Source organism: Plecotus auritus (genome assembly GCF_963455305.1).
Source record: "Plecotus auritus genome assembly, chromosome: 3".
NCBI lineage: Eukaryota > Metazoa > Chordata > Mammalia > Chiroptera > Vespertilionidae > Plecotus > Plecotus auritus.
The window spans coordinates 102,972,167-102,998,925 of NC_137772.1; the positions used below are offsets into that span (position 1 = coordinate 102,972,167).

A 26,759-nucleotide genomic window follows, 5' to 3' on the forward strand; every position below is an offset into this window, starting at 1 on the left:
CAAGCCTCCCTTCTGCTCTCTCCGTGGCCGCAGCCATCTTGGTTGGGTTTTTTTGCATATTCACTCCTGATTGGCTGGTGGGTGTGGCTTGTGGGCGCGGCAGAGGTACGGTCAATTTGCATATTACTCTTTTATTAGATAGGATTGTATTATTTGTATTACAACTGTAAACCTACTTTTGCCCAACCTTGTATATTCCTTTGTACAAATATAACATAAAATAAAACAAATAAATGCATTTAAAAAGGTGAAAGTTCTGTTTCTGACAAGAACTGACTAGGTTGTCTTGAACCTATATTCCCACTGGAACAAATAAAAAGAATGGACAAACTAATTTTAAATATCAGTTTGAAGGCAACAGAGATACACCAATACACCAAAGCAATGAGATTTGGCAGGGCAAAGTTTCTAAAGAGATTTGAAGTTGGTGCTCTGATGGTTTTGCTTACACATGTGATAGCTTATACACATGATAGCTGACTGAAGATGAAAGGCTGAGAGGTGGATAAATACTTTAATCACTGTTAACAAGCTGAAAGGAAAAAAAAAATTACAACTATGAGCCCAATAAAGAGTAGAGCCCTTGTTAAACACCCTAAACTTTAAAGTGGATGATGTTTGCAGAGTTTGCCTCCTGGATCCTGTTGTCAGAGGGTTTGATTTCTGTTTCCTAGGCTGCCTCTGGAAATAACACACGAGCTGGGAGTAAAAATGGGATCTGCAGGCTTCCAACGTTGGGTTCAGTGTTTCTGTCACCTTAACTTGATTTCCTGGCTGCCACTGTAAATTCACATCTTTCATTAGCTGCAGTTTATCATTTCAAGATTATTCTGTGATTGTGCTGTTGGGGGCGTGGGTGAGGGGGGTGTTTCTTTTCTGTGCTTGTAGGGAGACAAACCTTCTAGCTCTGTTAATTTTTTTTACTGTATATTTTGTGTTTTTCAAAAATTTTCTATAATTTGGTCTCCTTTGGGGCCTCATGTTTTTTAGCTGTGTGTGTGTGTGTGTGTGTGTGTGTGTGTGTGTGTGTGTGTTTGTGTGTGTGTGTGTGGCCATTTTGTTGGGACTTAGCTTTGAAAATATTAATGCTTTTTTTCTGTTATCTTGAACTGTAAACCTTTTCAATTTTTCCCCTGCTCAAGGTTCTTTGTGTATATCTTTCTCCTTATTTAAGAACTACACTTTATGGTTTCGTTGATTTTATCCTAGACCTTGTCAAGTTGCCTTAAATAATTGAATCAGTCTCAAAACGGGTTTTTATGGGAGTGTATGTAGGATGTTAAAGTCAATCCACCTCCACCCAGAGAGACCCAACTGATGAGGATGTATAATTGCTGAATGTGGGTGCTAGTGAATTATGCCTTTCAGCCTTTTTGAGTAATAGGGTTAGAAAGGAGTGTTTTTCCCCCCTACATATAATAACTGTCACTCCAGAAGATACAGATTTCATTCATTCACTATATATTAATTGAACATGAGAATTCATGTTCACATTGTAAAGTCCTTAATTTTTGTTTAGCTTCCAGGAAAAAAGACAACTAAGCTTTGGGTTCCAGATGAAGAAGTTTCTCCTGAGACAATGGTCAAAGTGAGTAATGTATATAGATTTCTTTATTTAAGTACATTTAATATATTTTTAATATAGGTGTTAAAATTTCTATTCCTGTTACCAAGTTGGCTATTAAACCATTTGAGTTTTTATATTTATAGTATGACATTAACTCATGTACTGTGAGAGTATAAGGCAATGATGAGAAACCCAAGGCCTTGAGGGCAGCTGCATGTAATCTAATTTGAGAGGGGAAGAAAAAGAGTTTGTAAACTACCTCCATGTTGCTGCTTCTTAGATATCAACCATCAAATGGCAAAAGACAATGCTGGTTTTCTTATGTACTTTCTGCTGGTCAGTAAAAATGGTTATTCGGATTTGAAGACTGTTTATCTTTCCCAAAGGATTTGATAAAACTTTTTATTTTGATTTTTTTTGTAGACTTCACCTCAATACACCGCCCAAGATGTGAAGGCCATGAGCAAATACAATAAATATTGTTGTTTTTCTAGTTGTAATTTCTTATAAATATTTTCAGAAGCGGTGTTTATGTTCCATATTATTAACTACTTTATCACATTATTCCAGCTTAGATTCTGATAGACCTTTAGAGCATCCCTTCCTTTATCATTGAACTAGAGGCCCGTTGCAGGAAGATTCCTGCAAGAATAGGGCTTCCTCGGGGCTGTTCCTGCACGAAGAGGGCTTACTGCGGCCTGAGCAAAGCAGAGAAGGGAGCAAAGCCCGTCTTTGTAACTTTGTCCGCTCCGCTGCCTTGCTCCCACCCGTCTCCGCTGCTTCGCTCCCTTCTGCAGTGCTTGGCTTCCTTCTACGCTGTCTTCTGTCTTCACTCCGAGCCTGTGTATGCAAATTAACTGCCATATTTGTTGGGTTAATTTGCAAACTTGCTCCTGATTGGCTGGTGGGCGTAGCGGAGGGATGGTCCATTTGCATGTTTCTCTTTTATTAGTGTAGATGATGCTTGATTCGTTCAAGTTCCAGTATAAATCTGTTTTCTTAGCATTGGTCTCAAGCAGCAGTTTTGTATGGTTGAGCAGCACTGGACTGGAAGGCGGGCCACCTGCACTTAAGTTCATAATTACCAAATGAAACAGGAAAGGCATTTTAAGGGTGTCTGGACCATGCCACTGCAGAAGACAAGACCCACTCAGTCCCTGTGTCTTAGAGCTGTAAAAAGCTAAGATAATATGTGAAGAAAAGAAGTAATATGCATCCCTTCAAAAAGGCAAATAACTTAGGTACTTCATAATTATAAAAACAGTACAAATGTAAGGTGGTATCATCTATTAGACACCACAGATTGAATATAATTTGTAGTTTGGAGCTTAACTTTTTTGCCTAGCATAGTTAGTATGATTTTACTGAGGGTTATAAAGTGTAGAGTGTATGTTGGGGAAAATGAAAAACACACACACACACACAAAGTCTTTTGTTAAACCATTCATTTGTCAATTACCTAGAAGGTGAGGGATGTTTAATATTAAACATTCAAAGTTATCTTCATAGATATAGAAAAGAATAATTCCTTTTTCTTTTCCTTTTTTTCCTCCAAAAAGGCATCGATGAAAAGCATATTTTTTTAAATTAAGCTTGATACAGAATTTCTTTAAAATGTAGCAATGTTTTACTTGTCAATTTGTCTTTTAAATAGATACAGGCGATTAAAATGATGGTTCGATGGCTACTTGGAATGAAGAATAATCACAGTAAATCAGGAACTTCTACTTTAAGATTGCTAACAACAATATTGCATAGTGATGGAGACTTGACAGAACAGGGGAAAATTAGGTATAAATTACTGTTTTAAGTTACTTGGATTGCATAGTATTTCAAATCTGCTGTAATCATTGCTTAGTTCAGTTTCTTTTAAAAAAAGAAACTATATTTTTATTGTAATATGCTTTTGTACGGTGGTTATTTGTGCAAGGTACTACTATATACACTAATTATTTTGAACAAAACATCTTCACATTAGCTTTTCAAAGTTTTGAAAAGCTAATGTGAAGATGTTAGTGTACCAATAAGTACCGATATTTTATGTTCTCGTTAATTAATGTCTAAAGGGAAAAAAGCAGACTGGGTAGAAGACAGCTTATTGAATCGATTCCAGAAGTATAAATATGTACAAATTAAAAAAAAATACTTGATGTAAATTATTTAAAATACATACTTTTTTGTTTTGTTTTGCTTAAAAGATATAGAATAGTGATTGGTAACAGACTCTTGGTCCTAGATTCAAATTCTGGCACCATCACTTACTAGCAAAAGGACCCTTACCAAGTTACTTTAACCTCTCTGTACCTCATTTTCCTCATAGAGAATGACTAGATATACCCTGTCTCACCTAGCTATTATGATGATTAAATAAGTTAGTATATTTAAGGTGTTTAAAACACTGCCCAGCACATAGTAAGTATTTAGAAGTACTGGTGATGGCAGTGGTTATTATGACAAGGTTAGCTAAAATTTAGAAATTTGTCTTCTGTGTTATTTATTGGCTTTTTTTGGGTAATAAACATAAGAGAATAACTTTTCTCATCTTAATATATCTAGTGTAAAGACTTTAATGGCAAAGTATATAAAGATGACTGTCAGCTGCTTTCTCCCTTTCTTCATTTCTTGTATTTTTGCTCATACTGTACTTTTTGCATAGACAGTTAAAAGGAGCACATTTTTATCAAACAAACCAAGTAAAAATAAAACTTGGTCAAGCATTCCACATGTACAACTCATTTATGTACATTTTTTCAGTCTAATTAGTTGTCTTTACCTCTCTATTCTTATAATTCATACTAGAGGCCCAGTGCACGAATTCGTGCACCAGTGGGGTCCCTCGGCCTGGCCTGTGGGATTGGGCCAAAACCAGCTCTCCAACATCCCCCAAGGGGTCCTGGATTGTGAGAGGGCTCAGGCCAGGCCGAGGGACCCCACCGGTGAACAATCGGGGCCTGGGAGGGATGCGGGAGGTTGGCCAGCCTGGGAGGGACCGTGAGAGGGCTCCAGGACGTGTCCAGCCTGTCTCTCTCAGTCCCCATCGGCCGGACTTCAGCAGTAAGCTAACCTACTGGTTGGAACGTCTGCCCCCTGGTGGTCAGTGCATGTCATAGTGAGCGGTTGAGTTACCTTAGCATATCATTAGCATATTACACTTTGATTGGTTGAACGGTTGACCAGACACTTAGCATATTAGGCTTTTATTATATAGGATATGCCAGTGTTCAGGATTTACATAATAATTGGAGAAGAACATTTTTCTCTAGTATTAATACATTTTTATCTCTTAAATTTATTAATAATATTATTCATGTGCATATTTAGATCTTTCACCTGTTATTTTTCATGGTATTCCTTAACAAAATTAAATGTGTACTTGAATTCTGCAAATGTGTGTGACTTATGTTGGTTTTGCATTTTTAAATAAGTTTTATATAGAAATCTGGTTTTCAAAATAGTAGTTGTGAAGTATTTATTTATAGTTGTTTATTTCTTTTTATAAGCTCAAGAAAGACTTTCCTTTAGCAGTGGCTGAGGGATTTACCTCAAAACAGCTCTTAGACTATTGCTGTAGATGAACTGAAAGGCATCCCTATGTCATGTAACTTCAGAACTTTGTTTTTAGAATTTACTTTTTTTAAAAAGTAATTGTTTATTTTTTAATTCCAGTTGTTGTACTATATTGTATTAGTTTCAGATCTACAACCCAGTGGTTGGACATTTATATAACATAAAGTTATTTTGGCTGGGAGGACTGGCCACCAGGGAGGATCTGCTGTGCAGGGGCCAAACCCACGAAGCAGGACTTGCTTCCCTCGACTTTTTTCTGTTGTAGGTGGTTAGGGGGTGGGTGGTCTTTGGCGTGGTCTGAAGCTATCCACTGGGTTTGTTGGCTCTGAGGTCTGTAAGCCAAGGTCATCTGCTGCCCGTGCCCTGCCCCAAACCATGAGCTACAAAGTGATATGCAGATGGCTGCTACTTGTGCTGGGCTTGGAGGTGTCCAGGAGAGGCCACTGTGCAAATCAGGACCAGCTGCCAATAGTGACAGCCTCAGGCCACTTAGCAAGGGGCAGAGAGCACGCCAAGGCCAGCTGCTGCTTGTTTGAGAGATTTTAAGAAAATCTGCAGCAGTAGCCAAGACAGCCCGTTTGTATGGGAAAGCCACTGAAAATGGCCTGGGTAGGCCCACAAATTGGTGAGGTGGGGACTCAGGATTACCAGGGCTAGAAAACAGTGTTAGCCAGGTTGGTGGAGACTGAGAATCAACCCTGCTTGTGGGCTCTTTTGGGAGGGCTCAGCAAAGGAACAAAGACCTCTGTCTGCATTTTTGTCTGGGAGAATGCTGTCCCTCTAGACCTCCCCCTTGTGCCAGACAATTCAGTTCCTTTCTGTTTGTTCCTGGAACTTTACCAGCTGCTGCCCCAGTGCTGGAGCTCAGAGCAAGTGAGTTTGAATGTGCTCAGGCCTTTGAGAGGAAGGCATGGGACTCCAGTAGCTCTCTGTCTCACTCAGCCATAATCCCCACTGATTTTCACAACCAGATGTAATGGGGACTTCTCACCCTCACCCCACACTGAAACCCTGAGCTGGGGAGCCTGGTATAGAACTGGGACTTCTAAGGGGGGGAACCTCCTCAGTCAAAATAATTTCTCCCAATTTTCAATTGCCAAAGGTGGATGTGGGACCAACTTGTTCTGCATTTCGGCCCCTCCTACCAGTCCCAACGTTGCTTCTTCTTTTATATCCTTAGTTGTTGGATTTCTGTTAGGTGGTTTTGAATAATGGTTGTTCTGTATTTAGCTATGATTTTGATGTGGTTGTGGGAGGAGGAGAGTACCTATTTACTACTCCATCTTAACCAGAAGCCTCAGAACCTTGTTAATGTTGTCATGCATTTGGTTAGTATTTTTACATAATCTTAGAAAAATAAAGGAAGGGTCTCAAACCAACTAGATCAGTGGTCGGCAAACTCCTTAGTCAACAGAGCGGCAAACCGACCACGGTTTGCCGACCACTAAACTAGATCATTAGATCTTGGAAAACTAAGTTACAACTTTCCCTCCTTACATTAGTGCCAGATCCCTGTACTTCATCTAGTACACTATATTATGAAGGGTTATTTAGATGTATTTACTAGTCAAGAATTTACTATTCTTTGAGATGTGTCCCATTTAGCAGAAGTTTTCTTTTTTTTTTTAATATATTTTATTGATTTTTTACAGAGAGGAAGGGAGAGAGATAGTTAGAAACATCGATGAGAGAGAAACATCCATCAGCTGCCTCCTGCACACCCCCTACTGGGGATGTGCCCGCAACCAAGGTACATGCCCTTGACTGGAATCGAACCTGGGACCCTTCAGTCCGCAGGCCGACGTTCTATCCACTAAGCCGAACCAGTCAGGGCTAGCAGAAGTTTTCTTAAACATAGAAGGAGCCTCTTGGTAATACTTGAAAAGTTGGATTCTAGCTGAAAATAGTAATGTTTTATTCACTATACCTGCTTTCATTCTACTTCTTTAATACTTAACACAGTAGTTTTAGTTGACTAATAAGCATGTTAGGACATTTTTATGCCTAATTTGTAAACAAACACATATCTGTATATATATATAAAAGCCTAAGGACAGAATAACCGGTCCACCAGTTGCTATGATGCACACTGATCACCAGGGGGCAGACACTCAACGCACAGGATCAGGCTCCCTCCTGTCTAGATCGGGCCTTTGGGGATCAGGCTCCCTCCTGTCTAGACTGGGCCTGCAGGGATCGGGCTCCCACCTGTCTGGGTTGGTCCTGCCGGGACAAATAATCCATAATGGAAGACTTAAGACCTAACAACTAAACATACGAATAATAGGCTTGGCTACAAGCTGTTTTTGTAGGAGAGAATTACTTGACTTTAGCACACTTATGTTCAGGAGAAGAATTTTTTAGTATTAGACATCATATTCCAAAGTTAAATAAATATAGTATGTTTTCAGCATCACTAAACTGTTTTATAACTTTTTTTTTTTTTTTTTTTTTTTTTTTTTGGCTAGAGGATTTTGTAAAATTAGCTATACAAAGCAGGAATGTTTTTGTGCACATACTTAGAAATCTAATTTACATTCTTTCTTGCTTATTTTTCAGTAAACCAGATATGTCACGTCTGAGACTTGCTGCTGGGAGTGCTATTGTGAAGCTGGCACAAGAACCCTGTTACCATGAAATCATCACATTAGAACAGTATCAGCTCTGTGCATTAGCTATCAATGTAAGGAAAAAGGCTATATAGAACATGACTTGATATGGTCTTTGACTTAAGAAGTCCACCATGATATAGAGATAAAAATATTGAACGTTTATGTCTCCTTTTGAAAAATTTATGTGAGAAACATTTTAGAGTTCTAAAACTAACACTTGAATTTGGGCTTGCTAACATAGTACAGTTGACTGTTGTTATTTGCAGTAGTTCTGCAAAGTCACTCCAAGCGCTGAATTAACAAATACTGAACCATTGCTCATAGGGGAAATACAGGGGTGGTTCCTGCATACCTCAAGTCACAACATTTTTATCAGTCAGTCATCCTTAACCTTGTTTTATATGTATTTATATTTAAAGGCACCTTAATATTTAGTTGTTTTTTTATTAAACTCATGGCCAGCAGCACTATAACTCATGCCTGAGTGAAGCCTATTTAACAGACATTTTCTCCATAATGTACATCCCAGCCTTCTTGCTCTTAGAATCAGTAAATAGCATTTCAGCACTATGCTTAGAAGCTAAATTAACAACAAGGTCATTAACAAAAATGTGAAAAATGAGGCACTATATAGACCACCAAAAGGACACTTGTTTGTAATATGAGAGCTGAAACAACAAGGCGGAGCATTGCCTTGTTCAGCCTCAGTTGAACATGTGTCAGGTGATTCTCATATTTTGCTGCTTAGTGCATTAACTCGGGAATGACCATGAAAGCATTGCAAGTATTGATTTTGAGGTTGCAATTAAATTTTAGTGAGTTGGTAAATTCACAAATGCAGAATGTGTGAATAATGAGGCTTGAATGTATTTAGTTTTTAAAAGGGAGAGAAAAGTATAGAAATTTATCATTTCGCTAGAGGCCCGAGGCACAGAATTTGTGCAAGAGTAGGTCTTCCTTTCCCTGGCTGCCGGCACCAGCTTCCCTCTGGCACCCCGGACCTGGGCTTACCTCACAGCCCCAGCTTCGTCCAGAAGGTCATCTGGTCTAATTACCATATTACACTTTTATTATTATAGACTAGAGGCCCAATGCACGAAATTCGTGCAAGGAGCTTGGTCCTCGCAGCCATGGTGGCTTGCCTTGGCCCTCACAGCCCCGGCTTCGTCTGGAAGGTCATCCGGCTGTACGGTCTAACTAGCATATTACGCTTTTATTTTAGATAAGGACATGGTATAGATTAATTTTAAATCAGAAACATTCTTTATTAGTGAGTGAAATTTTCCAAAAATTAGAATAACATAATATTTGAACTATATCATTTTAGAAGTTTTTTTCTTAATATGTTTTTATTGATTTTTTAGAGACAGTGAAAGAGAGAGAGAGACAGGCAATGATATGAGAGAGAAACAATGATAGGTTGCCACCTGGATGTACCCTGACTGGGAATCAAACCAGCAACCTTTTGGTGCATGGTAAGATGTTCAACCAACTGAGCCACACTGGCCAGGGCACTTTAGACATTTTTAGCATCATTTAAGAAAATTAAAGAAAATGGACTTACATAATAGTAAAGATGATATTCCAGTAAGAGTTTTTTATTCATAATTTGGTTATATTATACTTACTTTTGCTGTTCTTTTTTGGCATTTACTTCAGGGATTATTGTAATTTTTTTCCACTTCCCCTTCTTTCTACTACTTATTTTTAAATTGCAGTTTATAAGCAATCATGTTTGTTTTTATTATAATCATGTTGTCAATTTCTGGTACTTCAGTCTTTAAAAGTTATTCCAGATCCTACATATTTTGTTCTACTTTTAGTGTTGGTGTTCAGATTAGACTAAACCATTTGAAAAATGAGATTTTTGGTGAGCCCATAATTTTCTGATTTAGTTTTCCCCATTTAATTTTGGAGATCATCTTGTTTTGCAAGAGAAAACAACCTATATAACTATTTTTTTAAACTGGCAATACTTGCATTCTGTTGATTTATCAGGTTGTTGGTCTGATATTTTTTAGGGTAATGTTGCTATCAGTATTGAAGTAGAAAATTTTTTAAAAACCAAGAAAATATGGAAATATGTAGACAGAAGGGCTTTGAAACTTACTGAGTGCAAACCATTTGTTAAATGTCCATTATGTATGAGAATTACTCATGCTTATTAACTTCTAGAGACTTTCTTTTCTAGCATAGTATTTGTTATATATTAAGGTGAAAGTTGTAAGATTGCTCTGGAATTTTGTTGACTGTAGAACATGTTAATGGTTAAATTTAATTATTAACATATGGTTGGTTACCTTATTTTCTTCTAAATGAAACTTTTCTCTAATCCTTTAAACTACATCTCTTCTTTTTAAACCTCCAATCCTCAAGAAAGAGTAATCTATATGTTTGTCTCTCTTACACTGTTATCCTCTCACTCCTCACTAATCATTTGGCTTCATTGTTTTCCAAAAATGCTCTATTGAAGTTCCAAATCCAATAAAATTGGTCCTCATTGTACATCTCCTTTCTGTATCATTTGACACAAGTTATTGTGTCTTTATTCTTGAAACTCTCTTTGGCTTCCATCTCCTGATTTTTTTGTTGTACTTCTCTGACTACATTTTCTGGCTATTCTCTTTTCCTTTAAATGTATGTGTTCTATGAGGATCTGTTCATGACTAACTTTTCCACTTATACTGTACTAGAGGCCCGGTGCATGAATTTGTGCACTCGGGGGTGGGGGGGTCCCTCAGCCTGGCCTGTGTCCTCGTACAGTTGGGAGCCCTCCGGGGATGTCCGACTGATGGCTTAGGAGGCCTAAGCCATCAGTCAGACATCCTTAGCACTGCTGCGGTGGTGGGAGATGCTCCTGCCACCACCGCTGCACTTGCCAGCCGTGAGCCCGGCTTCTGGCTGAGCGACGCTCCCCCTGTGGGAATGCACTGACCACCAGGGGGCAGCTCCTGCATTGAGCATCTGTCCCCTGGTGGTCAGTGTGCGTCATAGTGACTGGTCATTCTGCCATTTGGTTGATTTGCATTTTAGCCTTTTATTATATAGGATATTCTTCTTTGGCCCTCTCATTTTCTATGTAAGTGATTCCTGTACTACCAGCATTAACTTTTTCTTTTTTTTTAAAGTCTCTGGTCCCACTTCCATTGCTAAACAGATTTTTCAAACTTGCATGTTCTGTGAATGTCCGACTAAATTCATATTTTCCCAAATCTATTCATTTCTGACATGTAGAGCCTTGATAGGCCTTAAGTAAATCTGAATGGCATTTTTCAAATCCACAAGCATGATTTATATTTGACTGTTTGCTTGTCCTTGCACCTCATAGCAAAGTACAGATAATTCTGTCCTATCATATCTATTGATTCTATTAATCATTCTTAATATATGTACTTCTTAATCATTCTTACTGCTATAATCATCATTAGCTCTCAGGTAGTATTGTGAGACTTTATTATTGATTAAATTTCCTATCATGATTCTGGTCATGTTATTCCCTATTAAAAAATATTTAGGGCCTTATACTCATAAAAAAGAAAAAAACATATTTTAATATTGGGATGCAAATATACACTTAAAAATCTTGTTTAGCACACATTACCCTTTACTAATCCTCATTTCAGTGAAAGTTAACATATTTTTTCTTTTATATGTTTGTAATATGCTGCCTCTAATTTTCTTTTCATCCTCCATTTCTACACATCCACCATCAACTCCTACAAATCAAGACTCAGACACAATCTTCTGAAAATTCTTTCTCATTTTTATAGCTGGTCTCCTTTTGATTCCCTGGTGGTTTTATCTGTAGTCCTCTGATACATACGTGTCTGTGCATTAGTTATTTATGTACCTGTGATTTATTTCTCTTACTTGTGGTGAACTCATTAAAGGCAGTATTTTACTTCAGAGACCATTGTTAATGATATTTGAATAGAAAGTAAATCTGGAGGAAGAGAAATTCAGTAATGTGAATCTTAACATTTTTAATAATTAAGCTATTTTAGAATTTGAATGCAGTTCATGAAAAATCTGTATGTACTGCTGTGTGCTGTACATTGTTCTAGATTCTGTAAATACAAAAATGAGATAAGTCATGGCTGCCACTCTCAAGAATATAACCTCTTAGGAAAACAGAAAATATAAATAAATGGTAATAACACAATGCAATACACAAAGTAATTGAACTGTTTACAAGATAATAGGCACTACATTCATGACGATAATTTGTACTAGAAAAGACCACTAAAAGTGAATTTACTTAAGATGCAGACTACTTAATACTTAAGATTAAGACTTTATTCTGAATAGTGAGTAAAAGTTTGTATCGAACTTTATTTTGGGGGAATATATTTTGTGGTACCATCTTCTTTATTTTAAAATATTGAACTAATAATCGGTTAAAACCAAAACTATGAAAGTAACAGGTGCTTTCTTTTTTTAGTGTTTTTTTCTGCATAAAAATTATATTCTTCTGTCCTTTAACTTTTATAATATAGTCAAAAAAATAATCATTTTTGCAAAAAAAACACAACAAAACAAACATTTAAAACCTCAGTTCTCAGGAATACTTTTTTTAAATTTTCATTCAGATGATTCTATTTTGATATACTTTTTTATGACATCATGTCAAATTTATCATCTTTTCTCATTAACTCTGTCAGTTTCCTTTCATATGATTTGACAGTTCTTCTCTAACATCACTTTAATGATTTTTTGGAGTCCTAAACTTTGCCATGGGATTCACAATTTGACTTCGTTATTCATTTGCATTGTATCCTGAATGATGAGTAAGAGAGTGACAAAAACATGGTCTTGCTAGGAAATGCATTTAAGTAGAGGGTGAGGGGGAAATATTTGGAGATTAATTTTTAAATGAGTGGTCTGTTTACTTGTGAATATATTTTGATAAGTGGATTTATACAGGTTGTAATTCCTTATCTTCATAATATATAATAATGAAGATTCCTCTCCCTTATGGTAGTGATACTGAGGAAGAAATGAGTTAACTAACTTTGTTTCGTTGAGTGTAAGGGTAGATAATACACAATATTTCTGTGGAAGCTAGACTATTTTTTTGTTAAAGTAGCTATTTGGCATAAGAATGTGAAGTTTAAATTAAATGAAAGAAGATGCACAAAATAAGGATTTAAACATAAAGGCAAGATTATGGTGTAGGTTTTAAAGAAGAACCAAATGAATATTCAAAGATAGAAGAAATAATATACATAAAGTTGTAAAAATATGAAACACTTCACACCTTGTGTTAATTGGTGGAGAATGAGGTGTAATTATGAAGCTCTCTAGCTCACATATGACAAAAGTCATGTCATATCTATAGATTACTTTTGATAGTATGGACATTTTAATGATGTTGATTCTACCAATTCATGAACACGGTATATTCTTCCACTTATTTATATATTCCTCTATCTTTTTTCAATGTCCTGTTTTTTTCCATGTCCTTAAATATTGAAGGAGGTCTTTTACCTTCTTGGTTAAGTTTATTCCTAAGTATCTTAATTTTTGTTGTTGTTGCAATGGTAAATGTGATTTTTTTTTTTTTTTTTTTTTTTTTTAGTTTAGTTTTCTGAGCGTTCATTATTAGTGTATTAAAATGCCATAGATTTCTGGGTGTTAATTTTGTATCCTGCTACATTGCTGAATTCCTTTATTAAATCTATTTTTTATGAAGTTTTTAGGGTTTCCTATGTACAATGTCATATCATCTGCAAATATGAGAGTTTTACTTCCTCCTTTACAGTTTGGATGCCTTTTATTTCTTCTCCTTGTCTGATTACTATGGCTAGGACTTCCAGTACTATGTTGAATAAGAGTGGTGAAAGTGGGCATCCCTGTTTTGTTCCTATTCTTAGGGTAAATGGTTTTAGTGTTTGCCCATTGGGAATGATGTTGGTTGTAGGCTTATAGGTTTTATTATGTTGAGGTATGATACCTCTATTCACACTTTGCTGAGAGTTTTCATCTGCATCAATTGATATGATCATGTGATTTTTGTGTTGCAATCTGTTTAATGTGCTGTATCACATTTATTGAATTGCAGATATTGTACCAGCCTTGCGTGCCCGGAATAAATCTCACTTGATCCTGGTGTATGATCTCCTTAATGTATTGCTAATATTTTGTTGAAGATTTTAGCATCTATATTATAGGGATATTGGCCTATAATTCTCTTTCTTTGTATTGTCTTTGTCTGGTTTTGGAATTTCCATACTACCCAAAGCAATCTATAGATTCAATGCAATCCCTACTAAAATACCAACAGCATATTTCACAGAGCTAGAACAACACTCTAAAAACTTATATGGAACCAAAAAAAGTCCCAAATAGGTGCAGCAATCTTGAGAAAGAAGAATGAAGTTGGAAGAATCACAATACAAGATTTCAGGGTACACTACAAAGCCACTATAATCAAAACAACCTGGTACTGGCACAAGAGCAAGTATATAGAGCAGTGGTTCTCAACCTTTCTAATGCCGCGACCCTTTAATACAGTTCCTCATGTTGTAGTGACCCCCAACCATAAAATTATTTTCGTTGCTACTTCATAACTGTAATTTTGCTACTGTTATGAATCCTAATGTAAATATCTGTGTTTTCTGATGGTCCTCTACAGCAGCGGTTCTCAACCTGTGGGTTGCGAAATTACAGTTATGAAAGTAGCAAAATTACAGTTAGGAAGTAGCAATGAAAATAATTTTATGGTTGGGGGTCACCACAACATGAGGAACTGTATTAAAGGGTCGCGGCATTAGAAAGGTTGAGAACCACTGATATAGAGCAATGGAGAACAGAACAAAGAACCGAGAAATCAACCCAAGCCGTTATGCTCAATTAATATTTGACAAGGAGGCAAGAGCATTGGGCAGGTAGATGCAAAAAAATGAAACTGAACCACCAGCTTACACCATACACAAGAATAAACTCAAAATGGATAAATGACTTAAGTCATGAAACCATAAAAATCTTAAAAGAAACCAAAGGCAACAAAATCTCAGACAACTCATGTAGCAATATGTTTACCGATACATCTAGGGCAAAGGAAACTAAGGAGAAAATAAACAAATGGATTACCTCAAAATAAAAAAACTTCTGCACAGCAAAAGAAACCATCAACAAAATGAAAAGAGAGCCCACTCCATGGGAGAACATATTTGCCAATGATGCATCGATAAGGGGTTAATTTCTAAAATATATAAGAAATTCATACAACTTAACGAAAGGAAGACAATCCAATTAAAAATGGCTAAAGGACCTACATAGACACTTCTCCAAAGTGGTCATACAGAAGGCCAAGAAATATGAAAAAATACTCAAAGTCATTAATCATCCAGGAGATGGGAATCAAAACAACAATGATGGATCACCTCACACCTGTCAGAATGGCTATAATCAACAAACGACAAGTTTTGGCGAGGATGTGCAGAAAAGGAAACCCTAGTATACTGCTGGTGGAAATGCAGACTGATGCAGCCACTGTGGAAAACAGCATGGAATTTTCCCCAAAAAATTAAAAATGGAACTCCCATTTGACCCAGTGATCCTACTTCTAGGAATATATCCCAAGAAATCAGAAACACCAATCAGAAAAAAATATATGCATCCCTATGTTCATAGCAGGGCAATGTACAATAGCTAAGATTTGGAAACAGCCCAAGTGCCCATCAGCAGATAAGTGAATAAAAAGCCTTGGAGCATTTACACAATGGAATATTATGCAGCTGTAAAAAAGAAACAAGTCCCACCATTTGCAACAGCATAGATGGACCTTAGTGTTATGCTAAGTGAAATAAATCAGAGAAAGATAAGTATTACATGATCTCACTCATATGTGGAATCTAATGAACAAAATAAACCAATGAACAAAATAGGTCCAGAGACATAGAAACTTGGAACAGACTGTCAAACCTCAGAGGGAAGGCAGGGGAGGGTGGATGGGTAGGAAGAGGTCAACCCAAGAACTTGTATGTTTATATGTATAACCCATGGACACAGACAATAGGGTGGTGAAGGCCTTGAGTGGTGGGCGGGAGCAGGCTTGAAGAGGTCAATGTTGAAAAAGGGGGCATTTGTAATACTTTAAATAATAAAAATTTAAAAATAAGAGCAAACAAGTCATGTTGAGCTTTTCCCTAGTTTAGAAAAAAATTCTGATAATCTATGTACTGGATGCTGTGCTAGATTTAGAAGCACAAAGATGTCTTCAAGGAATGAGGAGCGGAGTGAGTAAGGACTGACATATAAACCAGTCATTTTAATACGATAATAAAGGCACGGTGCACAAAATTCGTGCACGGGAGGGGGGTGTCCCCTCAGCCCAGCCTGCACCCTCCAATCCGGGACCCCTAGAGGGATGTCCGACTTCCGGTTTAGGCCCAATCTCGGCAGTTGGACATCCCTGTCACAATTTGGGACCACTGGCTCCTACTGCTCACCTGCCTGCCTGCCTGATCACCCCTAACTGTTCCCCCTGATGGCCTGGTCACCCCCAACTGCCCCCCGTGCCAGCCTGGTCACCCAACTGTCCCCCCTCGCCAGCCTGGTCGCCCCTCACTGTCCCCCTCTGCTGGCCTGGTTGCCCCTCCCCCTCCCTCCCCCCACCGGCCTGGTCGCCCCATGCAGCCTGCTGTTCAGTCATTTGGTCGCCCTCACTGCCCCGCCCCCTCCCCCCGCGCTGGCCTGGTTGCTCCACACAGCCTGCTGCTCAGTTGTTTAGTCATCCCTCACTAACCTCCCTGCCGGCCTGGTCGCCCCATGCAGCCTGTTCGGTCATCTGTTCAGTTGTTTTGGTTGCAATGATCACTTAGGCTGTTATATATATAGATACTGACTTCTGTGCTGGAGATGTGCTTAAGAGAGCACAGGTGAATGCAGGATAAAAATCACAGTGATTTCTGGAGGATAGAGGAGCTGTTCTTTAATCAGGTGCAGTGATAATGAACAGATTGATTCATTTATAGAACAAAAAGTAATTAGGTGTTTCTGAAATTGGTTAGTAACTCTTGCCTTCAGATTGTACATTTTAATAGAAATAGTTTTGAAATGATAGAAATAAAATGTATAGATTAAAATTTTATCTTGCTCAGTAAATGAAAAAGCTACATATGAGAGAGTATTTAAACTTTTTTTTTCCTACCTTATTTAACTTGAGATGGATTGATATGATTCATGAGTTTTATCTGTTTTAAGAGTACATTCAATATTTTCTGACACCTCTAAACTGGTAGTGATTAGAGTTCAGGTAAATACTTCAGCCTTGAAAATAACTTGTCACAACATTTCAGTCTTGTGAGCTGAAGCAGTGGTTGTGGATAAACTTGCTGCTGTTTACTGGTCTGGTTACTTGATATAGTACATTTTATGTCTGAATTTGTTACTCTTTGCTGCCATGTGATAATATGTAGAATAATGATGTCTTCACAGGATGAATGCTATCAAGTAAGACAAGTATTTGCTCAGAAACTTCACAAAGGCCTTTCCCGATTACGACTTCCACTTGAGTATATGGCAATCTGTGCTCTTTGTGCAAAAGATCCTGTAAAAGAGAGAAGAGCTCATGCCAGGCAGTGTCTGGTAAAAAATATAAATGTGAGACGCGAGTATCTGAAGCAGCATGCAGCTGTTAGTGGTAAGCCCATATGAAAATGGAAAGTATATTTTTCCAGCTTGCCAATTTTCTTTATAGAGCACCAAGTGATGTAACTGTTATTTATTATATTCTAATTAGCCCTCATTAAATAAGTATTACTGTTTTTCAAGAATAGCTTCACCTTTAAAAAGTTTATTTTTAAAATAGAAATGCATGGGCATCTAAATATCAACTCATATCTCTATGCAACTGACGAAATGGCCAAGGGAAATAAGTAGTGACATTGGTTGGAGGTACTTTTAATAGAACAGTAAAATGTATTCGTCAGAGTATGATCTTTTAGTTTAAAAATGTACCAGTCTCTGGTCTTTGTTGATTATTCTCATCACAGCCGGCATGTGCAGGACCGGCATCCTGGACTCAAACCGGCAACCTTTCAGGGTGCATGGGACAGTGCTCAACCAACTGAGCAACACTGGCCAGGGATGTGTGCTTTTTTAAACTGCTCACTTTACCCCATCCACGTTATTAGCTTTTGTGTCTCTCTGACTTTTATTTAATTAAAATCTACCCGGTTATCCAAGTTAAAAATCAGAGACATTCTTCATATCTTTTTTTCCCCAAATCCTTAATTCTTCCTCTGGATATCTTGAACATTTCTACTCAGCTGTTTGCTATATTTCTCTTGGATTAGTGTGTACATGTCTGCCTCCCTCTTATAAATTCCCCTGCCTCTAATCCACCTCCAGGTGTGCCACACTGCTATCAAAATTATTTTTCTAAAACACATTGGATCATATCACTATCATGTTTGAAATCTGTGTTGATTTTTTTATTGCTGATAAAATCAAATTTAAACTCGTTAACATGGCCCTTTAGAGTTTTACTCTCAACCTGAGTTTTAGGCTTTTCCCTAACCATTCCCTACTATAAGTCCTATGCTTCTTGTACTCTGGATTGTTTGAAATTTGTATAGCCATCTTTTTCTCTGTTTTCAACAGTGCCTGTAAGTTGCCTCCCCTTCCAGACAGACAAAACCAAGGAGCATGGTTTGCATCTTTTGAGTCCTTTAAAATGTAGTTTGGGAGTTACATCATCATTGGAATTCTTTTTTTCTCTTCCTCACCTTGGGAAAAATGAGTGCTCTGGAGTCAAATCCCACCTCTGCCATTTACTTGTTGTGTTTGGGCATGTTACTTTAACAATCTGAGCCTAATTTCTTTTTTTCTTTTTTTAATTTATTTTTTTAATTATTATTTTTTTAATTGTTTGAAGTATTACAAATAGTAGTACATATGTCTCCTTTTTTTTTTTTTTCCCCATTGATCTCCCCCCGGCCTCCCCTACCCCCCAGTACATGCCTTTACCTGCTCCCCCCCACACCAGTGTCTTGTATCCATTGGTTATGCTTATATGCATGCGTACAAGTCCTTCGGTTGATCTCTTACAGCCCCCCCCTCCCAACCTCCCCTGCCTTCCCGCTGTAGTTTGATAGTCTGTTCAATGCTTCTTTGCCTCTGTATCTATTTTTTTCCCCATTTCTTTCCTTTAAAAAATATTGCCTCTGCAGACTAGAAATAAACATATAATAACAAAAAAAGTTTGAGTCCCAATTTCAATGTCCAACTGTTCTGAGTCCCCGTTTCAATGTCAAACAGTTCCTTATGTGTACATGTCAGCAATGATATCTGGATGGTGGGCACATAGTGGCAATGCAGATCTGACCCTCTCTGGTTTGATTTGTAAAAAAATTGGTTTAATTATACTCATTTCTTATGGTTGTTATGAGTATTAAAAAATTAATGTATATAGCCCTGGCTGGGGAAGCTCAGTGGTTAGAGTGTTGATCCTTGCACTGAAAGGTCAAAGGTTTGATTTCTGGTCAAGGGCATGTGCCTGGGTTGCAGGTGTGATTCCTGTGCAGGAGACAACCAATCCATGTCTCTCTCTCTCATCAGTATTTCTCTCTTTCTCTCCCTCTCCCTCCTCCCTCCCTCCTTCCCTCCCTCCCTTTCTCTAAAAATCAATGAAAAATGAGGATTAACAAAAACAACAAAAAAAGTTAACGTATATAAAGAACTTGGCATACTGCATGCTCTGAAGTAGTCAGGCTCTAGCCAGTTTGGCTCATTGGATAGGTTGGCCTGCAGATCAAAGGGTTCCGGGTTTGATTCTAGTCAAGAGCACGTACCTTGGTTGCAGGCTCCTCCTCAGGCCCAAAGCCTGGTCAGGGCTCGTGCATGAGGCAACCAATCAATGTTTCTCCCTGTCTTTCCCTCTCTCTTCCACTCCCTAAAAATCAATGGGAAAAATATCCTTGTGTGAGGATTAAAAAAGAGAAGAAGAAGTAGTAGTTAGCTATTCTTATCTTAGGGCAGTGGTCGGCAAACTCATTAGTCAACAGAGTGGCAAACTGCGTTTGCCGACCACTGTCTTAGGGCACCTACCACATTGAAGGATAGCTTCTGTCTCTATGCCTTAGTATGAGGGCGTTGTCTAGTCTTAATCATCTTTATATTTAAAATAGTAAGCCTGAAAAATTGTAGGCACTCAATAAATATTTGATAAAAATTTAATTTGAATTGCACCGAATTTTGAACCTTGATATTTTTTTCCTCCTATACCTTCCTTAAAATGAAGGATATTACACACAAATTGTTGTCTTTGAGTTCAGGATTGGAAATAGAACTTGGTGCCTTATTGACACGTACATTGCTATACTCTAGGTTGAACATATAATTTAAACTTTTATTTTGAAAGTAGGAAATACGAAAAGATTGTACAAAATATGAATCCTGGTCTTTTTGAATAATAACCTTATTAAACTAGTTAAGATTACAATTCTGACCTCTAATGGAATAGCTCATCAAAGTTAAAATACAGGGTGGGGCAAAAGTAGGTTTACAGTTCACATGGAAAATAATACAATAATTAAAAAAATAATAATACAAGAATAAACTCTGGCTTTGGCCAGGTGAATCAGTTGATTGAAGCATCGTCCTGTATACCAAAAGGTTCTGGGTTCAATCCCTGGGGCACATATGGGAGACAACTGATTGATTTTTATCTCTCACATCAAAGTCTCTCTCTCTGTGTCTCCTTCTCTCTCTCTCCCCTTTACCCCCTCTCCCCACCCCTCACTTTTCCCCTTCTCTCTTTCTCCCTAACCCCCCACCCCCTAGGAACAGAAAAAATCAATAAAAACATATCCTCATGTGAGGATTTAAATAAAAACCACAAAACTGTTTTATATACTCACAAATGTAAACCTACTTTTGTCCCACCCTGTATAAAGATATTTTAATTTAAACTGAGAAATGTTTCTTTGATATTTAAAATGTCCTAGAAACTCTTATTTATGTTTTTTTATATCAGTTCTTCTGTTACAGATAGGATCAAATACTTTTACTTTGATACAAATAATATCAAAAACCTTTACTTTCTACTTTTGTGTCACACTAACTCTGAAATATTTACTAGTTTTTAATTTGCTCATAAGCTTATAAGGAAGGCACTGTTGAGCATAGTGTTGCTTGTAATAAGAAAAAGAGATCTTACGTTTCTTAGTTTTAGAGTTTGTTTGAGTCACTTTTTCCCATATGCATTTGAAAAGTGAAATAATAGTCTTTGTAACCACAACATATAGTGCATTTAATAGGCATTTCACTATTGTATATGATAAATGAATGAATAAACTGTTTAATTTATAATATATCTTAGCACTGACTGTTTCAATATGTTTTTATTTTAGCCATAATGTAGTACTGTTGGGATGTAGGAAATACTGAATCAGAGTAAAGAAAGAGAAAGGTTTATAAGATTTGGTTTTCTAACCTGGATGTTTTGTTTTGTTTTGTGTGTGTGTGTGTGTTTGTTTTTCAGAAAAATTATTATCTCTTCTACCAGAATATGTTGTTCCATATACAATTCACCTTTTGGCACATGACCCAGATTATGTCAAAGTACAGGATATTGAACAACTTAAAGACGTTAAAGAGTAAGACTTTTTTCATCCCACTTTCATATTTTCTGAAAGTTTTTTCCCTTTCCTGCTGATACTAGAACCTTAATTACAATTAGTTTATTAGATTTATATTATTTCTTAGGAATTTAAGGTTTCTTTATTATTTTTTTCAAAATACATTTTTATTAATTTTAGAAAGGAAAGAAGAGAGATAGAAACACCAATGATGAGAGAGAATCATTGATTGGCTCCCTCCTGTACACTCCCCCACTGAGGATCAAGCCCGTAACTCAGGCATGTGTCCTGACTGGGAATCAAACTGTGACCTCCTGGTTCATAGGGTCACGCTCAACCACTGAGCCACACCAGGCGGGCCTCTTTTTTTCTTTTTTTTTTTTTTTTTATACCATCTCTTTATATTTTATTTCTTATACTAGGAGCCCAGCGCACGATTTGAATATTTTATTTCTTACACTAGGAGCCCAGCGCCCACTCTCAAGTCGCCGGTCCGGCCCTGCGCTCCCCGGGCCTCACAGCAGCTGCGGCCGCTGCTGTTCCGCCCCTGCCTCACTCCCCGGGCCCCACAGGCTGGTCCGACCCTGCCTCCCTCTCCAGCCCTTGAATCAGCCCTGGCCGCTGCTGATCAGGCCCTCCCCAAGCGCAGGTGTGCGGAGGCCCCTGCCGCCCCGCCCCCGATGCTGCGTGTGCAACCTCCTCCTGTCTGGTGGACCCATTACGGCATCCCTGTTAATTAGCATATTTCTCTATTTTATATATATAGAGATAATTTTCCAATATTTAATTTAGCATAATTACTGGATACTGCTCTGTTTCTTTACCAGTCTAGCATTTCTTTTTTATTGAAGCAATCCATTAAAAGTTTCCTTTACAGTTCTTATCGTTTTCTACTTTCTTTTGAAACTCTGTATAGATTTTCATGTGGGGTGAAGTAATACAGTAATACTCTCCTTTATTCACATGGTAAGCACTTTTGTTTTCCAGACACTATTAGAAGAATGGTCTAATTTAATAACGGACTAAGTTGATAACCAGGCAACACTCCCACTTACTAATTCATTGGTGACATTTCTAAATAAAGTTAATGATAGTTGTAATTTTTTCAAAGATTACTATTGAGAGGCCAAAAGGGTATATATGCCTGTGTGTGGAATAGAGAAATATAATGGAGTTTAGAGAAGTCCTTATAAGACCAGTATAATGTCAAATGACTGATAACTTGGCAAGGGAAAAAACGATTACCCTCTTACTATAGTTTCTGTTTTTTAAAAATATGCAGTTAGTTCTCCCAAAATTAATCCTTTTAGAGTAATTATAACTAATGAAAACTTCTAGCATTTCCTCTTTCTCAGAGAAAATTAGTTTTTGAAATAGATAAAATACTCTTTGGAATTTACTATGTATTTTTGGCTGTATCTCTGAATTGCCCCAATACAGCCATGCTGTCATCTCTAGTCTTTGAGAAAGCTACTTCAGAAGAGCTTATTCTGTACCTGGATCTTAAAGGTGTTTTTTTTCTTCTAGAATGATACCTTGCTTCACATTTCTCTCTTCTCCCATTACTTTTCTCCTCTGTGCTATAACTCACATTCTGGCAGTGTAATATACAGACAGAGCCCTTTGTGTGTTTTTTTCTTAAATAGAATTTTTTTGTAATTAACTTTAAAACTGAGCTAACTTTAAAATTGAAATTTTCTTTTAATTTTTTCATGTTTAAGCAAGGATAGTATGTGCAGTTGTCACCCATGATTTTTTTCTCTCTAATTTACTGAAGATTCTCAATTATTAAATAAGGTAGTTGTATTTTCTTGAAGACTTCCAATTGGAACTACAGTCAGTATTGAATATTTGAGGTATCACTTTATTCATGGCCCAGTTATTCCCTTGGGTAGTCTTCCTTTCTTGTCATAGCTAAAATCACTTCATTATTTATTCTTTTTTAACCTGCCGCCCTGGGAAAATTAGTGTGACTTTGAGAGGGGTTCTTATGAACTCACACTTAAATTACTGATATGTTGTGATACGTACGTGTGAGATTTTTTTTTCTCTATTGGCTTAGAGCTGTTCCTTTTTAATTTTTTCTACTCCTGGCATTCATTATATTTATATTTAGAACTATTATATCTGTATTTAACAACAAATTATTCTTTTTTATTTTTCTAGATGTCTTTGGTTTGTTTTAGAAATATTAATGGCTAAAAATGAAAATAACAGTCATGCATTTATCAGAAAGATGGTAGAAAATATTAAGCAAACAAAAGATGCCCAAGGACCAGATGATGCAAAAATGAATGAAGTATGTAATTTTTTGTAAATAATTACGATTCCTTATCTATTTAAGCACTTGAGTGTAGAGTATGGAACGCCTGTAGTATTTTGTACCCAATGTCAGTCTTTTCTATTAGTAGTAAATAATCAGTAGTATTTTGATTAGTAGTAATTAGACTTACTAATATAGTTACTAATATAAAATTAGTAGTAATATTGTTACTAGTAAACTAATGAAAACAACAGTGTATGTTAAATTTATACTATTGCATTAAAAACTGCATATTAAGTACATATTCTAGAATTACTTCCAATTTAGACTTTAGGATGCCAACCTAAGTACCTAATTTTTTTTTAATACCATTGCAGAAACTGTATACTGTGTGTGATGTCGCCATGAATATCATCATGTCGAAGAGTACCACGTACAGTTTGGAATCTCCTAAAGACCCAGTACTACCAGCTCGTTTTTTTACTCAACCTGACAAGGTAGTCATTTTAGAATTTATTTGTGTAAGTTGAAGTAAAAGGTATTCTCAGTACTTGGTTGTGGGGAGATCAAGAAGGAGCAGAATCAAGAGCTGACCCACTACTAATGTTATGGAAAGATCTTAATAATGTGGTTTAAGACCAGAATATGGGCCAAACCAGAGGGCACAAATAAGGTTCAGAAATTAGTTAGTAGGGTCAAGAGTTTATGTTCAAAATTTTATGCCACTTTGAGGGCACAACAAAATGAGATCACAGCATGTAGATCTATGAGTAAATGGCCATTGATCCAGAATGGGAAGGAGAATGGTGATAGAGATACAGTCTAAAGTTAGAGCTCTTGATTGAGATCTACAACTATAGTAAAACCTCGATATAACAGACTAATTTGGACAAGGGGGTGACCATTAAACCCAAAAGTCTGTTATATAATAAAGTAGGTTTTCTGAATACATGTTAAAAATCGACAAATTAGTTTACCTGTTTTTACTTATGTAAACAGGTTTGTGTTATTAAAATTACATATGAAAAGTTTAATTTCATAGAATAGTTTTCTATATGTATTACTCTAATTTTAAATTTATACTATATAGGTCTAGTAAATGTGTGAATTCACCAGCCACCATGAGTAAATGGCTGGGTGTGGTTCATCCCACATTAGAACGTTGGCTGGCCTGTCTTAAAACTGCTGCAGAAATTCACGCCACTCAACAACAGTGCGCCATGTGGTGTGATCACATGCTAATCATTCCCGAATATTGTTTGCCACCAGTGACTCTTGGATTTAAATCTGTAGACTATAGTTGTAGATATATAATATTTATTTATATCAGCGAAATTACAGTATTTTTTCCAATGCTAAGATTTGTTAAAAATAGCAGTTAATTAATAACAAAAATAACCTGTTAATTTAATTATAAGCAAGTCTTGATTGAAAGCATTTTAAAATTAACAGGGTGTTAATTTTCACAAAGGACATACGGACTGGAAATTTTGTCAGTTAAATTTGAAGTTTGTGCGAGGGTTTACTTTAGTATGAGGAAACAAGTGGAGAACAGACGCTGGAATAGACCCAAGATCCTTGGAATGCTACAAGAATGTTCCCACTGTCATTAAACTCAAGTACTGTATGAAGTATAAAAGGTGTTTTCAAGAGTCTATCTTTGACTCTTGAGTTACTGAGAGTATAGAAAGCACCAATGTCTTTTTTTTTCTTAATCAAAATGCCAATTAAAGTCTTAATATAGTGTATAGAAATTTAGAACGACCTGGTAGGTTCATCCAAAAGCTAAAAGTGATTATTGTCTACTTTGAAGCATTCACTTTGGCGTGATTAAGATATGAGGAGACTATGTAGTACAAGATTAGTTCAAGTATATTATTTAAAAGCAATAACTGAAATTTTGTGTTTTAACTGATTAGTTTTAATAAGTACGAACTTTTTATGTATTTCAAAACAAAAGCTGCTGTTGGCTTTTCTTAGCTTTTGACCCTCACAAATACAGTGTTTTAGTATTCACTAACTACATCTTTTTCCCTTGTTTGTAGAACTTCAGTAACACCAAAAATTACCTGCCTCCAGAAATGAAATCGTTTTTCACTCCTGGAAAAGTATGTTTTGAGAATTGTTTCAATTCTTATGTGGTAGTTTATTTTAGTTTCATTAGTGGTAAAATTATGTTATTTTGTATTTCTTTAAACATTGGTATATTTTAAGTAAGAAAATTTAATTATTAGGTATCTTCCATTTGCTAGTAAGAAATAGTTATATTAACTATATAGATGTAAGCTGAGATACATGACCTTACTTTTTAGCTTTATAATAAAGCCCTTGGAGACTTTGATCTTTAAATATCTATCCTATAACCTACACTAATTAGAGAGTAAGATGCAAATTGACTGTACCATCGTGACACCCAACAGCCAATCAGGAGTGAGTATGCAGATTAACCCAACAAAGATGGAGGGTTAATTTGCATACGCAGGCGCCAAGCAGCTGGGGGCAGGACGCTTGCATCGTTGCCATGGTAACGATGCAGGCATTCTGCCCTGCCCCAGCTGCTCTGGGCCTGTGGGCAGTGTGGGAAGACGGAAAGGTGGCTCCGGGCCAGAGTGAAAAGGGCGACTCCGGCCGAAGCAAAGGCGGTTCCAGCAGCCAGGGGAAGGAAGGCACATTCTTGCACGAATCTTCGTGCATTGGGCCTCTAGTATCAAGATAAAAATCTTAAAGTGAAAAAGCATCTTCTTTCCTTCCACAGCAAGAGTCTAATAATCTATTCTCATTGTTATACATTTGATTTGTTCTCACTTCTATGTAAGCTTTGAAATAACTAAGAAACTTGACTATTCTGCTACCTATATAGTTTTTTATTTGTTCAAGTGATATCTAATTTATTTTTACTTAATAGGCACATTTTTTCATGATCCTATCTAATAAAGAGGGAATATGCTAATTGACCCTCGCACCATCACAAAGATGGTGGCACCCACAGCTAATAAGGTGGGAATATGCTAATTGACTGCCCCATCCTCAAAGATGACAGAACCCACAACCACAATATGGTGGCGCCCAGTCCCCTCAGCGCTGCCTGCCTCCGGAGTCCCCCAGTCCCCTCAGGTCTCCAGCTCCCTAGGGACGACCAAACAACTGAAAAAGCAGGCTGCATG

At 37.0% G+C, this 26,759-nt stretch overlaps 1 protein-coding gene across 6 annotated transcripts in view; it reads left to right on the forward strand.

Annotated features, from left to right (window-relative positions):
- Positions 1-26,759, forward strand: part of PDS5B (PDS5 cohesin associated factor B) — a 183,126-nt gene that overhangs the window by 117,518 nt on the left and 38,849 nt on the right. For all 6 annotated transcript variants that reach the window (XM_080659888.1, XM_080659889.1, XM_080659892.1 and 3 more), the window contains exons 21-28: positions 1,520-1,588; positions 3,222-3,358; positions 7,694-7,817; positions 17,188-17,392; positions 21,236-21,350; positions 23,499-23,631; positions 23,973-24,092; positions 25,641-25,703. In XM_080659888.1, coding sequence (XP_080516014.1) covers positions 1,520-1,588; positions 3,222-3,358; positions 7,694-7,817; positions 17,188-17,392; positions 21,236-21,350; positions 23,499-23,631; positions 23,973-24,092; positions 25,641-25,703 — 966 coding nt within the window. The remainder of the gene's footprint in view (positions 1-1,519; positions 1,589-3,221; positions 3,359-7,693; positions 7,818-17,187; positions 17,393-21,235; positions 21,351-23,498; positions 23,632-23,972; positions 24,093-25,640; positions 25,704-26,759) is intronic.